This window comes from Chrysemys picta, chromosome 21 (assembly GCF_011386835.1).
Source record: "Chrysemys picta bellii isolate R12L10 chromosome 21, ASM1138683v2, whole genome shotgun sequence".
Lineage (NCBI taxonomy): Eukaryota > Metazoa > Chordata > Testudines > Emydidae > Chrysemys > Chrysemys picta.
This window is the reverse complement of record NC_088811.1, coordinates 17,143,089-17,163,587: the sequence shown is the minus strand read 5'-3', so window position 1 is coordinate 17,163,587 and position 20,499 is coordinate 17,143,089. Positions and strand designations below refer to the sequence as shown.

Below are 20,499 nucleotides of genomic sequence, written 5' to 3'. Positions count from 1 at the left end.
ACGGCCAGGAAGCTAAATCCACGGGTCAGCTTTGATAACAGACACGGATTTCAAAGGGAGAGGAGTGTTCTGTTGAATATCTGAAGTGGAACCATCTCACAAACAGGTCCCACATTTAAACTGTGTGCCTGTCCGTGTGCCCTTCTCATAGAATCATAGAATATCAGGGTTGGAAGGTCATCTAGTCCAACCCCCTGCTCAAAGCAGGACCAATTCCCAGATTTTTACCCCAGATCCCTAAGTGGCCCCCTCAAGGATTGAACTCACAACCCTGGGTTTAGCAGGCCAATGCTCAAACCACTGAGCTATCCCTCCCCCCAGCAACAGCAAAGGGGTGTCGCAGGCAACTGCAAACAGGCCACACACATCCCATGGCGAGAAGTCTGTTCTAAGGGAGCTTACAACTGACGGCTCGTCTACACTTACATTTTATAGCACTCTAACTTGCTGGCTTGGGGTGTGTGTGTGTGAAAAATCACCCCCTTGAGTGCAGCAAGTTTGAGCGCTTTAAAGCACTAGTGTGGACAGGAGCGCTCGGCGCTATTCCCCTTGTGGAGGTGGATTACCAGGAGCGCTGGGTGCATGCCCATGGCAGCGCTTTGAAGTTTCTAGTGTGGACGTAGCCTGAATAAAATTCAGAGGGGCAGCTGATAAAAATCGGACAACAGGGCTGAGCTCCCATTTAAGCACCACAACGAGTGGCTTGATTTTCTAAAGAGCCCAGGGTGCTGGGTGCACATTAGGCGCTGGGCATGCTTGAAGATCCAGCCCCAGTTGTGGGGGCTAAACACTTGGAAATCTGGCCCTGAGCTCTTTGATAAGATCTGGCCTCCCAAGGGGAAGCTAGCTGGTTGCTTTCTCCACTCACACAACCCGGTTGGGTTTGTTCCTGTTGTTTGACTACAAACATCTCCTACTGGCTACGTCCCGAATCACGGGGAACAAGTCTGAGTAACAGTTTCATCAAATAAAGTCAAACCTCACAGGCAGGACTCCAGAAAGTTTGTGAAAAGCGGGTGAGAGAGCTGGGCTAACTGCATGCTCCAGATCTGTTAGTTATCAACCAAACGCCATGGAACGAACGGGTCTGCCATACGTGCATTTTTGGGAGGTCAGCTATGCATACAAGTTGGGTGAAAACAAGGTTGAAACCATCTGTCTTGTATGGTTTAGACACAACAAATCCTGCATCTTGGCAGGGGGTTAGACTGGATGACCCTTGTGGTCCCTTCTAATCCTTTGGTTCTATGATTGTATTCTGAAAACCTAAGATCAACAGAAAAACATTGTCGGTGTTTGGGGGGCGGGGAGGGGGAGGGGAGAGAAAGAGGTTGTTTTAAACACAAGCCTTCCCTAGCTGCCTTTGCAACCCAAATATTGCAGCTGATGCATGTGAAATCGCAAAGGAAATTAACTAGAAACTGACCACCCAAAGGAATGTGGAAGTGATGAATTTGCTGTCTGTATCTCTCCACATAAACAGCAAGAAGAACATTAGCATTTTAAAATGTCTTTTCCTTTTAAAAAGATGGTGTTGGCAAGATAAGGAGCTTTGTTTCAGTATCCCACCGGGTCCCTTTAGGCCTTTCGTTTACACAGAACCGAGAAATCCAGGCCGCAAAAGTCCACAGCCAGATGACTTTTATTTGCCTGCATCTCTAGAGTCACAGAGCTTCAAGTCATTGCTCTCTGCTAAACCAGCACACCTGCATTTTTACCTCCCCCTCTCACGCCAGCTGCCTTCCAATAAGCGCAGTCTAGAGAGGAGTTCCTGGCTGCTTACCTGTTTCAAAGCAGGTGGCGATTCCCCCTTTCCAAGGTATTTCCTGTTCTCTTGCCGGTAAATCACAGCCCTGCCTCACAGGGACACAGTCTGCTGTAGGACAGGTAATAACTGGGCATTAGGGGTGGGGTGGGGAGGAGGAATGGGGGGGGGTAATAACTATGCTCCACCTCAGAGGCCTGCACTACCAGTAAGAAACACAGCAACCACACCTACTGCCCAAACACAGCTCAAGGGAAGGGGGGGGAAGATTCTCACCCGCTTCCACGTCAACACTTTTTTCCCCCCACCCTTGCCAGTCATTTGTGTGTTCACAAAGCCATGTAAGTAGCTGTGGATAATAATCTAATAATCAGAACTCCTCAGTTAGCTACAGCCAGGGGAGCCCAGAACAATGGCATGTGATTGACAGCCTGCCTAATCACAGCCTGGGAAAGGAGAGGCGGCAGGAGGCTCTTTGATCTCAAAGGTGTGATACACAGGGAAGCTGCCAAGTGCCCCAGCTGTGCGTGTGCAGAAGCCTGTCTAGCAGCAATACCCTACCTAGGCACTGATTTCAGGCTAGAAATCTGACCCTTCCAGAAGGGACGTTTGTTGGGGTTTCACTCTCGGACTCAGAGATCTAGCGCATCTCCCTGCCAACGTGGGATTGTTCTCTACAGTAGGACTGCCTAGGAAGGAGTGCTGCAGAAAGGGATCTGGGGTCAGAGTGGATCACAAGCTACATATGAATAAACAGCAAAACACTGTAGCAAAAAAAAAAAAAGGCAAACATCTGGGATGTATTAGCAGGAGCATAGGCACTGACATCCCCTCTACCAAGGGGTGGGGTGAGGGGGTGCTTGATGCCCTCTCTGCCCCAGGCCCCAGCCCCACTCCACCCCTTCCTGCCCCGTCCCTGTCCCTCCAGGAACCAACCAGCATGCCGCGAAACAGCTGTTTGTGGCAGACGGGAGGAGCTGGGAGAGAGGGGGAAGAGTGATCAACGGGGTCGCCAGCAGGGGAGAGGTGCTGGGAGGGGAGAGAGGGGGAAGCTTGGCTGCCAGCGGGTGCTAAGCACCTGCTAATTTTTCGCCATGGTGGAGCACCCATGGAGTCAGCACCTATGAGCAGGAGTGTTGCAAGCAAGACGCGAGAAGTAATTCTTCCGCTCTACTCTGCACTGATTAGACCTCAGCTGAGTACTGCGTCCAGTTCTGGGCTCCACATTTCAGGAAAGATTGTAGAAAGTCCAAAGAAGAGCAACAAAAATGAGTGAAGGTCTAGAAAACATGACCTAGGAGGGAAGATTGAAAAAATTGGATTTGTTTAGTCTGGAGAAGAAAAGACGGAGGAGGGGACATGAGAACAGTTTCAAGTACCTAAAAGGTTGTTACAAGGAGGAGGGAGAAAAATTGTTCTCCTTAACCCCTGAGGATAGGACAAGAAATTTAAATTGTAGCAAGGGAGGTTTAGGTTGGACATTAGGAAAAACTTCCTAACTGTCAGGGCGGTTAAGCACTGGAATAAATTTCCTAGGGAGGTGGTGGAATCTCCATCATTGGAGATTTTTAAGAGCAGGTTGGACAAACACCTGTCAGGGATGGTAGAATACTTAGTCCTGTCATGGGTGCAGGGGACTGGACTAGAAGACCTCTCGAAGACCCTTCCAGTTGAACGGTTCTATGAATACAGGGAAAATGCATTAAAGACCCTTCCTTTATTAAGTGACTGGCTGCTCTAAGCAACCACTGGAGGTAGCCCAAGCATTTCACTGCACCGAGCGACCAGAGCGCACCGATTGGTTCCAGTTACAGCAGCAGCCTCTCCTAGGGAAGTGCAAAATCACCAGTCAGTGCATACAAACCCTGGGGCTTCCTGGGTTTAGTGCCAGCCAGCGGGAATTTGACCCACTGACTCATCCCTAGCAGTGTGCACAAGGCAGGGCCCACAGTTTGGACACTGGCAACCTTGCACATAACACTTGCAAGGAGTGTGATCCATCTCTCCTTAGCAACGAGCCCACATAGCAGATAACAGCTTACTTCTGCTACCAGCTCAGGTCTGTGCATTGGTTCTACAGGTGACAGAACCAGCTCCACCTCAGGAAACCTGTTTTGCAGGAAGAATACCCTTAGAACCGCAGAAAAGCCAGCCCACACGGGTCACTCCTGCACACTATCGGGAAGAACTAGTCCAAGAGGGAATCTAATGCAGGTTCACTGCAGCTTAAGCTGCCGCGTTCAGACTCTTCCGCTCAAAGCAGTGAGGACCAAACATACACAGAGGGAGGGAAGGCTTAGCAGCACATGGGCAAGGAGACACAAAAGCCGGGGGGTGGGGGGGCAGGGGTTGTCTAAGGGAGTCCTAGATTTAAAGGCCAGAGGGGACCATTATGATCATCCAGTCTGATCTCTTGTATAGCCCAGGCCAGAGAATTCCACCCAGGAGATTCCTGTCTCAAGTCCAATAACCTGCAGTCAAATGACAACATCTCTTTTACAAAGACACTGCTGGAGAGAATAAATCCATTCAAGATCATGAGATGCTCAGATTCGATGGTAATGGAGGCTGCATGGGACCGAACATAGATTTTACCGACGGGGAATTTAAGGCACAGAGAGGGAAGTGACTTTTTTTTTTTTTTTTTTTTTTAAGATATTAACTCTCGAGCTCCCTCTCCTCTCCCAATCCAGGCCAGATGATCTTTGCTCAGCGGGAAGTCCTTGTACCTGTGATTGCACCTGCTGCCATGTGATCACCCAGAGTTTTAAGTATCCCAAGGGGAACGACCCTGTTTCCAATTGTTGCTGGAGAAGATGGGGAGAGCCAGGAGTAGGCGGAAGATGCGAGATGCATCCAGCGCTTGCTTTTTAAGAGAGAATTTAAGGGGCTGGACTTGCTATCAGCAGCCCTCGTTTGTGGGAGACCAAACGAAACGCAGCGTTGTCGGGACGACCGAAGCACCAGCGGCACCCCACCACAAAGGGAACACAGGGTACAAGAGCTACCGGGATGGAAAAAAAAAGCACAAATTTCAGCTGGAGGGTGAGCAGCAACCCCCGCAGGTGAGCAATGCTCATTGTCTGGTCGGGTTGTTTATGCAGCAAGCTCTCTCGGGTATCCCCGATTCGGTCACCCCATGCCCTGTGTGCAGAGAGGTGGAAAACCAGGGTGCAGTGGGAATGGGGGGAGAAAAGGAGGGATACCTGAATGCATGCGAGAGATCAGGCTCTCTTCCGGCGGCACGTTCACACGCAATGAGACTTATCAGAAACACTGCCTTAGCATAGCTGGAAGAGGCCTGTGTTTCTGAGTCAAAGGAACAAGGAGGAAAGAGGGGCTGTCAGGTTACAGCACCAGAGGGGACGCGAGATCTGGATTCAGGTCCCGGCTCTGCCACTGAGTTCCCATGTGACCTCTGGCAAGTCACCGAGGGCCAAATTTTTAAAGACACGGAGGCGCCTAATGCCCATGGAAATCAATGGTAACTAGGCGCCTAAATACCTTTACAAATCTGGCCCCTACGCTCTCCATTTCTGTAAAATGGGGATAATAAAACTCCCATCTCACGCGGGGGTGTGTGTAAAAGAAGAGTGATGGCTGTGCTCAGACACTCGCGGGGGGCCTGTGATTTCCAGCAGTACTTCGGGGTGGTGGTGGGGAAGTATTTCTCTACCAGCAGGCTTGTCAATTTCAGCTCTGTCGCCTAATTGCTTCCTAGCTACATGTGTACACCTTGGCTGGAACCATGGTATGGGAACATCTTACAGACACGGCTGTTTACTTCCCAGGTGGGACTAGTGGACAGATCTTTGCGCTAGCAGGAAGTTCATAAAGCCCAAACACTCCCTCGTTTTCAAACCTAACCAAGGCAGGAGCAGAGATAAAAAGCAATAAAGTTACTTCAGCACATTCCCACCTCCTTATCAGGTAAGGAACAGTCCAAAGAGGACGGCTGTGGCTGATACGGGCGACCCAGCAAACGTTTAACTCTCCCTTTCGCTGTCTGACTTAACATGGAATTTAGTGTTCCTGGCCGCCGTGGGTAGAAGGATGAACTGACCGTTACTGACAATTGTTTGGGGATAGTAATGCTGCAATCTGTCCAGCGCAAAGGGCAGCATGCAACTGGAGTGGCCCAGGAGAGTCGGTCACAAGCCGGTCAGCTCTTTGGGGCAGGCAGCGTCGTTTCGTTCTGTGTTCGTACAGCGCCTAGCACAACGGGGGCCTGCTCCGTGGCTAGTGCTCCTGGGCCCTACTGCAATACAAATAATCGTTCGGGGTCTGCTTTCCACTTGCTCTGGAGTGGGGGGTACTAAGCCGTGTCCCTCCTTTCCCCCGCACTGCTCACGTCCCACTCTGCACCAGCTCTGCTGCAGGGACTGCTATGCGGAGTAGGCGGAGCGAAGGCTCCGCCCACTCATTACTCCTGTGCCGGGGGCAGCCCGCTTTCCCTACCCGCTTTGTAACCCAGCGTGGGCAGCCTGCCTGGAGAGTAAAGAGGCTCTTTCGCCCCCCTCCCATTCCTTTTCGTGGGTCACACAGCACGAGCCCTCGGATTACAATCAAGTCCTTCCAACCTACTTGCTGAGGTTCAGCGGAGACTTTAAACCAAGGTTTCTCCCTTCCCACAAGCGCCAGAGAAGCCAAAATCCCCCGTCTGTTTCAGCAGAAGGGTGCCCTCTACTGGGTAGCTTGGACTATGAAAAAAGCCCACGCCGTGTATTACTCAATGAGCACCATTATCTTGTGGCAGCTTCTGAGAGAACGACGGCGGGGAATTGTAAGAATCCCCTAGCGCAGACAAGGCTGAAAACGCCACCTTCACCACGCTGGTTAGTTCTGCTTTGCGGCGCAGACACGACTTTAAACCCTCTCCCCGAACGGCGCCAACGCCTTGGGCAGAAGAAGAAAGCAATAGGACTTGGGTGCCTAATTCCCCTACATCCCTTTGGAAATCCCAGCTGTCCTGGCCCTGGTTCAGCACCCAACTCTACCATAAAACAGGACCATGCTGTATCTGGGTCTCACCCCAATCGTCCCGCAGATCCTTACAGTCAAGGACAGCACGTCGGTCTCAAGGAGAGTAGGCCCCATGATGCCTCCAGACTTAGTGTAGCTGCAAAATCAGTCTAGTGTCTCTGGATTAGAAAGGATCAGAGCATCGCCCAGCTACTCCTGATAGCTGCAGGAGCTTAACGATATTCAGCCAGACTCATCCCACCTTGAGCTCTTGCTCGCACTGGGTGGCTCTTTAGATAACCTAGTCACCAACCAGGGCCAGGCCTGGAGTGAGGGGAAACTCCCCTCGAGTTAATTAGTGCAGGAGGTGAGGGTAAAAGGTTTAACTCCGCAAGTCCTGGACTCCGGATTCCTGGGCAGGGGGCGCTTCAAAGCAGATTTCCCAATGCTAGGCAAAGGGAAGCGTTGAATTACCACCACCAGAACCTAGAGCCCTCCACCTTGATCAACACCCCCAAGCCTCTAGCTGTGGGCCTTAGTTAGGTACAGGCAAGACATGGAGACTAGCATCAGCTGATCAGAGCAAAGGCTTATGGGTAATGATGGAAGCAGCGGAGTGGCCAGGGTCCGATAACACACAGCCCAGGATTCTGAAGGCTCCAGAGACACTTTGCAGGAACCTCCCGACAGATATTTCACAAGCAAATGAGCCTCAGACAAGGCTCACTGAGGATATTTAGATCCTTTGGAAGGAATAACTGGTTAGGCATCACATGGACCCGGACTCAAGGAACCGCACCTCTGCCCGCCCCAAGAATAGCTGCGGACGGAGCCGGCACTTTAACAGAAGCAGCTGGGGATGTTTCACAAACGGCCCACAGTTGCTTGGGGTTTCCACACGTGACCTTCTGCCTGTAACTTACTTCCCTTTTGCTCTCGCCTCAAGGACTGAGCAGGAGAATGTACGGAGCGCGTCCGAGAAACCGTTCTGCGTTGGTCAATACTGGAAACTCGGGATGCTGCAACTGGACTTTTTTTTTTTTTTAAAGCCTTCCTTAAAAATAAACCGGGGTCATTTTGTTTGCTGATCTCATGATTTCCACGTAGCACGGCCTGCAAAACGGCTGCCAGGCAGGGGAGGCAGGTCTGCAGGAGCACATGGGGTGCTGGATCCAGAGAACCTGCTCCTCGGCAGCTTAGTTCTCGGGCTTCTTTCTTGTTCTTCCACGACCTACCCAAAGGCGGGCCGGGGCTAAGACTGGCCGAGTCCCACCTGAGGGCAGGGGCTCCATTGTGCGGGGCCCACGCAGTGCACCCGGGCGCGGGTCAGGCACACGGGAGTCGTTTAGCGGGAAGGGGGGGGAGGGAACGATTGCCCATTAAAGGAGGGGCAATAGGCAGGGCTGGCACGGAGGAGGCAGGTCAGGTCCTGTTTGGTGGGGGTTGGAGTTGCAGTGCCACTGCGGAAGGGAAGTCCCAACAGAGCATGTCCACTGCCACTAGGGCTGGGTTCGGCCCTGGGGCTTTCCAACGGCAACCCAGCTCTGGAGCCCTGGGAAGAGCTGCCTCTTCTCATAAGCGGGGAGGAGGGAGGGAGGGCGAATGCCTGCGTGGTTAAAGCCCCAGGCTGCAAATCAAGAGATCTGGGCTCTGTTCCCAGCTCGAACACAAGCTTCCTGCCTGACCTTTAATGACTCCGAGGCACTGAGAGATATTCCTATTTTACAGAAGGGGGGAGGGTAATACTTCCTTGGGTGCGGGCGGCTTTAATCCATTCATGTTTGCCAAGTGCTTGGAGTTCCTCAGCTGTAGGGTGATAGGAAGGGTTATTCAAACAGAAGTACTGGGTTAGGTGGCATGGCAAGATGGGGGGGCTGGTGGCACGGCCTTAAAGACCACTTCTCTCCTGCTGGTCAAGTCGGGATAATCTCTTCTACTGTATTTGCAAGATCCCGACCCCAAGATGCAGTTCTATCATGTCAGCTCACAGCTGGAACCTGGCTTGGTTTTCACCAGCCACATATATTGTGGGAGGAGTGAGGAATATCTTAACCAGCTAAAATTAAAGGGGAAGTTTAGGCATCACCCAGAATGCAGTAACCAGAGATGCAATTCAACCAAGTCTTGAGAGGAGAGGGCTGTGGGATCTCAGACACACACAAGTGGTTGGGACCTCGTCTATGCATTATCCCAAAGATGGGTCCTACAGCAGAGCTCACCAGCCCTGCACTGAGGGACTGGCTCAGTACTGATTCAGAGGTACGAGCGCCCCCTTCTGAATCAACACCACCATTACCTGCAGGGCAGGCCTGAACATTATCCTCTGCAACAGATATGGGGGCTACTGCATATGCTCAAGGCCAGGACCCTGCGTATTTCATTCCTTTGTGCTCCAGAATCTCAACTCTCACCCTTATGGCGAGAAGAAAACCTTGAAAACACAAACCAAGCATACCTGATGCCAGAGTCTGGAGAGAGCCTGAAACAATAGCTTCAAGGGGCAAGTACTGCCCCGTGCATCTCCACAATCAGTTTCATTGTTCCAGTGGAACGTGGGTGTCTTGGGTGCAGAGTGAGCGCATTGGCCAGACCCAAGGGAGGGCTTTGGCTATTAGGACAAAGACCCTGACTTGGACTCTGTGTATAGCGGGCAGTCAGTGCAGAAGCAGAGCACTGGGGGGGGGGGGTGAGCCATGCAGGAACCAGTCGCTTCCTCCCTCTGAAACAGACAACTCAATGGCCTGGTTTGCCCTAGGGAAAGTGAGGGGGGTTGCACCATGATTGCTCTCACGCTGTAGAATCTTAGTGCAAACAGGGCAAGTTGGAGTTATCCTTCAATTTGGCTGGTTGAGCTGAAACCTAGGTTCCTCCCTCAGTTTCACCAGCTAAAACAAGACCTTTCCCCATCTCCATTAGAATGATCCAGCATGTTCTAGCTATCTAAGGGATAAGGCACCCATCACCACAGGATGTGGGGGTGCCTCAGTCTTTAATATATTTGTTCTCACACTACCCCTGTGAGGCAACGCACGGTTATTACCCCCATTGCACAGATGGGGAACTGAGCCACAAAGAGACTAAATGACTTGCCCAAGGTCACCCAGATAATTTGTGGCAGAGCAGGGACTCGAATCCACGTCTCCCAGATACTGCCCTAACCGCTGGACCACGCGCTAGAGATTGTGCTGTAGATACACGTGTTCTCTACTGCAGATGTTCCGAGTAACAAGCAGGCAAACATCCAAGAACAGCCCCTACCTCAACTTGTCTACAGCCAAGATTTCCAAGACTAAGAATTCTGGATCCCCAGTTTAGACGCCGTGAAGGAGATTTTCAGAACATGCTGATACCCGCTTGCGACCCAGAGCGCCCTGTATTCACATCCTGCACTGGGCACTGCCGCTCAGCTCTGAGATGCACTGGTCAAGCGCCACTTGGGAAGTTTATAGAGGACCTGTCATTAGTAAGGCTGGTCCCTGCCATTGCTATCAACTTCTCTCTTTCCCAGGAGCAGCAAATTCATCCCAATCACTTACAAGGCACATTCCTGGATTCACCCGAGTCTTGACTGGATTAATGTAATTGTGGGGAACCTTCGGGGTCTCACCAGCACTTAGTGGTTTATTCACTCAACGCGCATTTGACTGGCTCATTTAGAACAGCAGAAAGACAAATTCCCGCTCACGGTGTCCCTTTCTTCTAACAATATTAATGCACATAGTCTGTTACCATAAAGACTACAGGCATCTATGCAAATCATTTACCTTCTCACATCATTGTTCTGATGTGCTATGCGGAAGCTAAGAACTGAAACCCATTATGAAGTACCGAAGTAGTACATTTTGGGTGACCATTTCCTTTCTCATTACAAGATTTCAGTTCTGCCAAAGTCAGTTGGTATAAGGAGTAGGGCGGCGGGTGGAACCCAAGAATAACCTGACCAGATGTTTTCTATGCAGCACATGAAACTTCTCCAAAGGGAACTTTAGGTTCATTATTGGTTTTGATTCCTCTTGCAAAGAGGAAATTCTGACGGAGGTTCATGACTTCCAAGTAGGAGTTTTTGCAGAATGGTGCACCCAATCTGACCCTGGGTACCAGCTCCGCTTTGGGCACAAACCCTGTTTTCTGTACATTTATGTAAAACGCAGTGGATGTTTCCAGTGTAACAGAAGTAAAAAGGCTCCCTGATCCAGAGGTCATTTATCATATATTATCAATGCATCCCTGATTAGCATAAGAAAATTCAGATTTTAAGGGGACACCTTTAATTTCCCGGAGTAAATTCTCTGGCCTAGGTTATGGAGGAAGTCAGACTACAAGATCATAATGAGAAAAAAAAAAATCTATGAAACTGATATGATTTGTTTCCAGGCTGTTACCTCAGTGCATTCAACAGAACTTTATCGTCCGTTTCACTGCTTCCTGTCTACTCAGGCCACCATCCGGAAAGCCTTATGCAGGTGCTTAAGGTCCAGCGTGCAAGTCTTTGCAGGATCAGGGCCTTAGCTGAACAATTTCTCTCTCGTTGAAGAGCAGGTTTAAAAAGTTCCAGGACTTACTATTTATAGGAGGATTCTGTCAGATACTGGAATTTTTTAAAAACTAGCAAATAAATAAATAATAAAGTTGGAAGTGGCCCTTTAAAACTGAAAGCAACAACCAAATCTGGTTTTCTTCAGCCTTCCTAAAGCCTGCAGCTGCAGTGTATCCAACTGGCTAAGCCTTGTCCACGCTAGGAAGGTTTTGTCCAGTAGAATTCTCTCAGGATAGTTAATAGTTAAACCAGCAAACCCCTCCGAGCAAGGATGCAGTTATAGAGTTATGAGCGCTTATACTGGTAGAGCTTATGCCAGTTTGGGAGACTGGCACAGAACCAGGGCTGCACGGGGAAGGCTTTGCCGGTATAGCTATACCAATGTACTGTATCGGCAGAGTGTGGACGCAGCACATGCTGCCAAAACTGCACGTTTGCTAGTAGAACTTACTCCAGCAAGAGTCTGTTGCACACACCTGGCCCAAGCGATGTCAGTTATACCAACATCGCCATGTTCACACTCGGGCTTACACCAGTACGGCTACGTCAGAGATACAAAAGTCACCCCCCCAAATGAAATAGCTAAACTTAAGTGTAGACTAAGCTGTACATGTGTTAGAACCCACCTTCCTGGACCGGTTATAGCTAGAATGCCTCCTGCCATGCGCGTTGGGAGGTCAGCCTACGTAGGACTGACTCCACTAAGGACAATGAGCCAACCCAGATCCCCCTGGGGCTACTTGCCTCCATAGCGGGGTGGCAGTTAATTAGGTAATGGGAGTCTGGGCCTAATAAAGGCTTAGGAGGGCTCAGGCTGGAAGCCTGCAGCTGCTCCCAGGGGTATCTCCCTGGAGAGTGAGGCTCGCAGACAGAGGAACAGGCCCAGAACACAGGGCTGCCAGGCCAGACACTGGAGCAGCCCAGGAGAATGAACTGGGTGTGGGATGTCCTGGGGAGCTCATAGGACTGGCTCAGTAAACAGCAGTGCACTGTCTGGGGAAGACTGGCATCCGGCCCATCGCCCAGCAGAGGCCCAAGCTCCAGGCAGGGAATTCAGTCACATCTCACCCCCACTAGCCCTGGAGCACTCTCACACCCTGATCAAGCTGAGTGAAGCTTTTGTTCGTTTTCCAGTTGTCCTTTTTGGTTAAATAAACACCACCTTCCAAAGAGGGTGCTCTTTACTACTAGAAAGGGCTGCTTGGACTTGCTTATACCCTGGGTGAGGGGAAACTGAGGCAGCGGCTCACTAGCAGTGCTGCGCCTGATCACAAACAGTGCGCTGGGGTCACCTCCCTGCCATGAGATCGTCTAGTTTAAACAGTAAGTGCTAAACCACCCAGCAAGGGTCACAGCTCTAGGACTCAGCTGCCACCTCCCCTTTTGCTCTCAGTAGCAGTTTCCAATGCGAGAAGAGAGACTCCAGGGCGGAAGATCTAGGTGGTCATGTAAGGACCAGCTGCAGAACGCTCTCTAGATCCCTGGTGGGCTGACTGGCCACCCTTTCCCTCCCGGAGCTGGGAACGCATATTTAAACACAGCTAAAAATACATCAAGACTATTCTAATGTCAGTTTGGGGAAGTCAGTGACTTCGGTAGCAGCCCCAGGGTCAGTGTGTGATTGTAAAGGGGATAGGAAGGCTCTAAGCCATTAGCTGGAGAACCCCTGCTCTAAGGCCTGGTCTATACTACCCGCCTGAATCGGCGGGTAGAAATCGACCTCTCGGGAATCGATTTATCGCGTCCCGTGGGGACGTGACAATCGATCCCCGAATCGGCGCTCTAACTCCACCAGCGGAGGTGGTAGTAAGCGCCGCCGACAAAAAGCGGCAGAAGTCGATTTTGCCGCCGTCTTCACAACGGGGTAAGTCGGCTGTAATACGTCGAATTCAGCTACGCTATTCACGTTGCTGAATTTGCGTATCTTAAACCGACTCCCCGCTGTAGTGTAGATGTACCCTAAGACACCCAAGGGATGGGACAAGACAGTCCCTGGGAAATAACTTTGCTGCTCAGAGAAGTGTGGGAGACTCAGCTCAGGCCAAGGCACCTGACCGTTCCCTGCTCCCCAGTTTGGCCAGGGAGGGCTGTTGAGTGGAGTACCCCAGAAATGCAAACCAAGCAGGTGCGTGCCATCTCCGGGACTTGGTAACGCTGCGGCATGAGTCCGCCTGCCCCGCAAAGCAGCCTGAGAGGGCCGGTGTGTTAACCCGGGGCATGTCCAAATTACATCACTTAAGGAAGCCGGGGGGGGGGGGGGGGAAAGGACAGACAAGAAGATCATTCAAAGGACAGACTGCCAGAGCCTCGGGGGACGGAGGGGGGGAGGCATGTGTGTGTGAATGAAACTGATTCTCCTCTTTGGCGGGTAGAGATACAGCTTGTTCCCAAAGGCTCCCAACTGTTTGGGCATCAACCACCGCCAAACAAACCCAGCCAACCCCAGTGAGTGGGGCAGGAAGGGCTGGGAGGAGAATCGGAACGGACTCGCATAACTCGGAGGTTATTCATTTCCCCGCCTCCCAATGCTCACAAAAGGATGTTACCCCCCCCCCCCCCCTCCGCAGGAGCATCCCACCAGCTGCACCCCAAGAGCTCGCTGGCTCCAGCATCCTTGTCAGCGTCGCGCGGGGCTGCAGAGCCCGGGCGCTGGGAGCAGGCAATGCCCTGAGCGCCCTGCTCCGGAACAGACGCGCGAGAGGGATGCACCGCACAGCCCCGCCAGGTGCGCCGGCTCTTACCCTCGCTGGGGCCAGCGCCACTTCCTTCCCCGGCGGCTGAGCTCCCGCCTTGCAGCGCCCAGGGCTGCCTCCCGCGCGCCCTGCATGCAGCAGCCCCGCCTGGCCTCGGGGGGTCCCGTGCACGGCCCGCAGCTTGCAGGGACACCCGGGCTCCCGCTCACCTGCGCTCATGGCTGCGCGCACCCGCAGCACCCGGCGCCTCCCGGGAGCCGAACTCGCGCGCGCCGCCCCGGCCGCGGCCAGCCTCGCTCTCTGCTTCGGAGACACAAAGGAGCCGCCGCGGGCGGGTCAGCGGGGCGGGGCGCGGCCGCGCAGGGGCGGCTGGGAGTTGTAGTTTCTCTCTGCCCGGGCTGAGTTCCCCACGCTGCAGGGCAAGGGGGAGCTGCAGTGGGGGGGCTGTGTCCGGCCGAGGGCTCCTGGGTACATGGCAAACCCGGCTTCCTCTGGGGCCAGGGCCCTGCCTTGACCCAGGACACCCGGGCAGCTGTCACGACACCCCCAGATCATGACATGTGGAGGGTCTCCCAGTCCCAGCCCCGATTCTGAGCCCTGGTAAGAGCCCGCCTGCAGCAGGACTGCCCAGGTAACGCTGGGAGGGTTTCCCAGGGTATTACACACACACCAGCAGTGCACCCCCGGTTTACAGGTGAGAAACTGAGGCACACGCAGAGGAATGGGCTTGCCCAAGGTTACGCAGGGCAATTCCTGACTTCCATTCCTTATACACACACTATCTATACCCCTGTATCTATGTAACACACTCTCTCTTTCTCTTCTGTGATCCACCTCGTTAGTCTCTGTGATGCCCTTTTACGCTGATCATGCCACTCTTCCGAATGAGAAAAGGGCCTAGTAGGTTATTATCTAGTCCAGTGGTCTCCAAACTTTTCTGATCACGCCCCCCTCTCAGTAAAAAATTAGGAGCATGCACTCCCTGCCGCGCCGCAGGGCCGGCTCTACCATTTTTGCCGCCCCAAGCAAAATACAAACAAATAAAAAGCCGCCCGAAGTGCCGAAGTCAATAAATAAATAAATAAAGAGCTGCCCGTGCTGCCGAAGCGGCGCTGCTCCTCCTGCCGTGCACCACGAAGGATCCTCTTCTGCACCCCACTTTGGAGACCACTGATCTAGTCCATTCTGCTCAGCCAATGCAGGATGGTTCTGCTCACGGTTGGCCCAATGTGCCATGAAGCCTGGTTTTAAATGACTCACTGAGGCTTCCACCATCTCCCCTCGTACACTATCCTTTATGAGAACTGACCTTCTCAGTGGGGCAATTAATCCTAATTATACGTCATGGGCACCATAAACAATTCCTCTCCCTCCCTGGGATTTTATTTCTCATCTTCTAGTTATATCTGGTGGTAGGGGGCAGACTCACCAGCTATGAGGCTCATTTCTAGCGTATACCTTATTGTCCTAAAAGCTCATGCTTCAGGGTTGAAGCTGGCCACCTACAGGGGTCAGGAAGGGATCCCCCCCCACCACGTATTCTGTTATTTTTTTAAATCTCCTTCCTCTGAAGCATCAGGGATGGCCATGACTTTAAATGGGACATTGGATAGGATGGGGCAGGGCTTTGAGGTGGCACCAAGCATTTTCTCTCTCAGGTGCTTGGCTGGCTGGTTCTTACTCAAGTGCTCAGGATCTAATCAATCACCACAGGTGGGGGCAGGAAGGAATTTCCCCCAGTGACCTCAGATTTTTCACCTTCCTCTGCAGCATATGGATGCAGGTCACTTGCTAGGACTACCTGGGTGTATCTCACTTAATAATTTTCCCATCACTAGAGGAACCTTGGGTACTGGTGCACCTTGGTCCCTCCTAGTCTCAGCCTGTGTCACAAAACAGTCTAGTCTTCTGGGGGCTGTGATACTTTGGTCTAATTTCAGTTGCTGGGTTCAGTGTGGGGTGCAGGGTGGGTGGGTGGCCTGTGATACACACGAGGTCAGCGTAGATGATGGGTTTTAAACTCCAGGACTCTATAGTTTCCCTTTGTTGTTTAAATCAAGCTATACTTAGGTAGCTTTTAAACTTTCCAACTGATAAATTTCACCAGAATTTAAGATGAGATTATTCATTTGGCTTCAGGAACAGTATGGGATGAAGATATGAACAACTACTCCGATGCTGCTCTGCCTCTTAGATATAGGGAGCATGGAGAATGCATCTTTATAAGGTATCAAATTATTCATAAGGAAACTAAATTCTTCCCATAGATGGGAGAGATTATTAGATTTTGCAGAAGGGAAGATGAGATGTCTGTATTCTATTACAATAAATTAAAGGGGACGTGCCTAGAGGTAGCTGAAAGCCATTAAAATATTTGCACATGGAGTCTTGTGGACCTGTATCCTATTATGGTGTTAACCAGTGCTGATGGCTTTCAAGAACTGGGGCATGCAATATTAACCACAGGTCAGCTGCAACTGAGTGAAATATGTAGCACATAGGGGCACTCAATGAGACTGAAAAGGAAGCAAACTGAAAATTGATTTAAGCACAATCGATAGCCAACCTATGGAACTCATTGCCACAAGATCTGAGAGCACCCCAGAGTTCTAAGTATTCAAAAAAGGAGCAGATAGTTATATGGATAAGAACACCCAGGTTTACATTAGATCAGTGGTTCCCAAACTTTAACAGCCCACGAACCCCTTTCACTAAATTGTGACATCTCGTGACCCCCTCCTAAAAATGAATATTTCCAGGGATTTAAGTTTAAATTTCCTCAGTGTGATGGATTCGCTTGCCTTGCGCTGCATAGCTCTTGGAAGTCTGGAACCACTGGAGAAAGATAAAGTCTCAGGTCTGGTTCGGCATCCAGTCTGTTTCTGTATTTGGTTTTCAGATGTGCATACGAGGAAAATGCTTTCTCGCATAAGTATGTTGTTGAAAACGGTAACAAAACTGCAGCAGCTTTTTCTGCCAGAAAGGGGTACTCGTTTCTTAAACTCAGCCAAAAGTTGATCACTGATAGATTTCTGAAACTCCTTTTCAGTTCGTAATCACAGGAGATCTCAATCAATTTCTCTTTTTCCTTGGTGTTTAATATCTGTGTTGAGAAAGTGGTATCATCAAAAGGGTTGCGAATTCACTCATTATCGCCTGACATTGCACAACTTTCAGGGAATACTTTCCAGCTAAGTCCTTTTAGGTGTACAATTATATTGGTTTTAGTGCACTGATCCAACTGAAGTTTATGTTCTGCCAGGAAGTCATGAAGATTACTGAAACACTCAGCTTGATTGTTTTCCAAACAACTTCCCCAGAACTGCAACTTCTTTATCAGGGATTCAACTCGCTCTTGCACATTGAAAACTGTTATATTGAGGCCTTGAAGAGATAAATTTAGGTCATTAATTCTTGAGAAAATATCTGCTAAATAAGCTAGGCTCTGGAGCCAGACATTATTTTCCATACAGCTGGCAAGGTGGAAAGGGTGGCTGTTGAAAACAAACTAGGATTTCCATTCTAACCTCAAAACAAGCGCACAAGGATTTTACCCCTTGAGAGCCGTCTAACTTCAGTATGGGTCAACACACAGTCGTGTATACTACCCATTTCTTCACAAAGTACGTGAACTATTCTGGAATTTGTTGGCCATGATTTTATGAAATTCACCATTTTCACTGCATTGTCCAGCACTTCCTTCAGTCCCTCTGGCATGCATTTTGTTGCAAGGGCTTGTCTATGGATGCTGCAATGAGTCCAAGAGACTTTTGATGCAACCTCTTATGTTCGAGCTACAAATCCAGTATACTTCCCCGTCACTGATGTGGCCCCATCAGTGCAAATGCCTAGGCAACGAGACCAAAATATGCATTAGTCAGATTGAAGATATCTTCTCCAGTTGTACGTTCTTCCAATGGTCAGCAAAACAAGAAGTCTTCTTCAACCATACCTTCATTCACATAACGTACAAACAGTAGCAAAATAGCTAGATTAGCTACATCAGTTGATTCATCCAACTGTATAGCATAATATGGACTATTTTTCACTCTATGTACAATTGTGGTCTCTCCATTATTTGACATGTCATTAATTCTTCGTGACAACGTATTATTGGACAAAGGTACCATGTCAATCCTTTTCGCAGCCTTTTCTCCGAGCATGCAATGAACTACGTTTTTTATACATGGACCAATCAAGCTCTCTGCTATGGTATGGGCTTCTGATGCTTTTGCTACTCGGTAGCTCACCCGGTATGATGCTTTAAGTGCATTTTCATGATCAGTACTTGCTTTGGATATAAAACTGGTAACGTCAATTTTCTTCTCAGCTAATTTTCGCTTGAAAAAAATCAACAGGCTTGTCAAGTTGTGCAGGATGCCTAGTTTCTAAATGGCGCCGAAGTAGAGAAGGTTTGAGGCTGCTGTTTGCTAGAACATCACCACAAATCACACACAGTGGTTTTGGATGTTCTTGATCACCAATGCATGTAAAGCCATATTTTATATAATCATCGTCATATTTTCTTTTCTTTGTAAGAGACTTTCCAGGACCATCATGATCATTAGACTTAGATTTTCCACAGTGTGGACTTGAGGAAACACTAGCTGATTATAGCCTCTTTACACTTTCCTTTTTCAACCACTTATCCACTGAACTTGTGTCCAAAAGTTCTAATAAAAATAACAGAGCGAGACTGCTAACAACCAAACTAGAAACTGAGAAGATTCATTTACTGAAGCAAACCAGCACTCCAGAGAGAAGGACAATTACTGAGACACCTTAACACTCCTACACTGGCTACAACGTGCTTCTGGCTGGTTTGGCTCGCAAACAGCTTTTCTTCCGCCGAGGAAGGTGGGACAGGGATCCGAGCTGCCACCTGCACCCTGCTTGGAGTGCTGGGGTTCGGGGCTGCTGGCTCCCCTGCTGACAGGGGAGGGCTGGGGCTGCTGGCTCAAACTGCCCAGCCCCGCTCTCCACGAGGCTTGGGCTGTCTGCCCTGCAACTGGGTCCCAGCAGAGTCCTCTGGCCGCCATTAATGAAATTTTTCTTGCGAACCCCCTGAAATGTTCTGCGAACCCCACTTTGGGAACTACTGCATTAGATATTAGTATGCTTCAAGAGGGATGTAATGCCTCATGCTTCAGGGCAAACTAGTAACTAGCAGGGGAATAAATAACATTCCACTATAAGTAGGTTATTCCACAGTTTGGCATTACAGGGTTTCTTGCACTCTGAAGCATCTGGTACGGACTTCTTAGCACATGCGCAATGTGCCTCAGGCAGCATGTGACCAGGATTCATCGCTGAATTTGTTGCGCTGGTTGGATCATTAAGTTCCCCGGCCTGGGCTGGGCATAGACCACTGGTCTGAGATATCATGGCACTTTCCTAAGTAGTTACAGTTTCGTTGTCAGGCAAGGTTCTTCCCATGAAACCCAAAAAATTTCTTCAGGTCGAGAATTCCCACATCACATGTAATTTCTACCCACACACCTTCCTTGAAAGCTTCTCCCATACCTTTAACCTCAGCTATGGCTATATTTGAATGAACGCTATTAGATGAATTATACTGGTCTACAATTTTTGAGAAGTCGTCTGCTTCAGAGATAAAATGTGCTATTTATTATGTATTTTGATGTGCTGAATTCAAATATGACAATTAAAACAACTGATTGGCTACTGTTTCTAAGATACTTAAGTTTTTACATTTTATATCTATGTATATTGTGTAGATAGAGTTTTAATCATAAATTGTAAACCTAGGTCTTTTCATGTGTTTATGGTTGCTTTACATGATAATATTTCACCTGTCCTGTTTATGTAACACTTTAAAAATCAGCAAAAGGGTGTTATAAATAAAATTTATTATGAAACAAAAGGCAAAAAACTATTATGTACATAGTTTAGTCCTATTCAGTGTCTACTCGGCGCTTCTTGGCTTGTCTCTTGTATTCATTAAATGGAGTGTCTCTTGTCACCGTCCAGCAATAGTCTGCAAGCATTGATGGGCTCCATTTGCCCTGATAGTGTTTCTCCATTGTTGCAATGTCCTGGTGAAATCGCTCGCCCTGCTCGTCGCTCACTGCTCCGTAGTTCGGTGGGAAAAAAAGAAAAAAAAACTAGAAGAGAATGCAAAAAAATGTATCTTCAGTGACATGTTGCAACCAAGGCTTTTGTATGCCTTGAGGAGGTTTTCCACCAACAACCTGTAGTTGTCTGCCTTGTTGTTTCCGAGAAAATTTATTGCCACTAACTGGAAGGCTTTCCATGCCGTCTTTTCCTTGTCACGCAGGACATGGTCAAATGCATCATCTCTAAGAAGTTCACGAATCTGAAGACCAACAAAGACACCTTCCTTTAATCTTAGCTTAGGTACTTGAAAGCTGCTTGTGTTTTGTCAATGGCCTTAACAAAGTTCTTCATCAGACTCAGCTTGATGTGTAAGGGTGGTAACAAAATCTTCCTTGATTCAACAAGTGGTGGATGCTGAACACTTTTCCTCCCAGGCTCCAATGACTGTCAGAGTGGCCAATCTT

General features: G+C 49.7%; 1 protein-coding gene across 2 annotated transcripts in view; it reads right to left on the bottom strand.

Annotated features, from left to right (window-relative positions):
- ATP13A2 (ATPase cation transporting 13A2) overlaps window positions 1–14,306 on the bottom strand; it is a 63,758-nt gene extending 49,452 nt beyond the window's left edge. The window contains exon 1 of one of the 2 annotated variants that reach the window (XM_008169826.4): window positions 14,167–14,306. In XM_008169826.4, the coding sequence (XP_008168048.2) occupies window positions 14,167–14,176 (10 nt within the window). In that variant the 5' untranslated portion in view covers window positions 14,177–14,306. Of the gene's footprint in view, window positions 1–14,005; window positions 14,067–14,166 lie in introns of those variants that run through there. The other variant, XM_065575400.1, reaches the window with a different exon arrangement.
- Window positions 14,307–20,499: the final 6,193 nt, after the last annotated feature.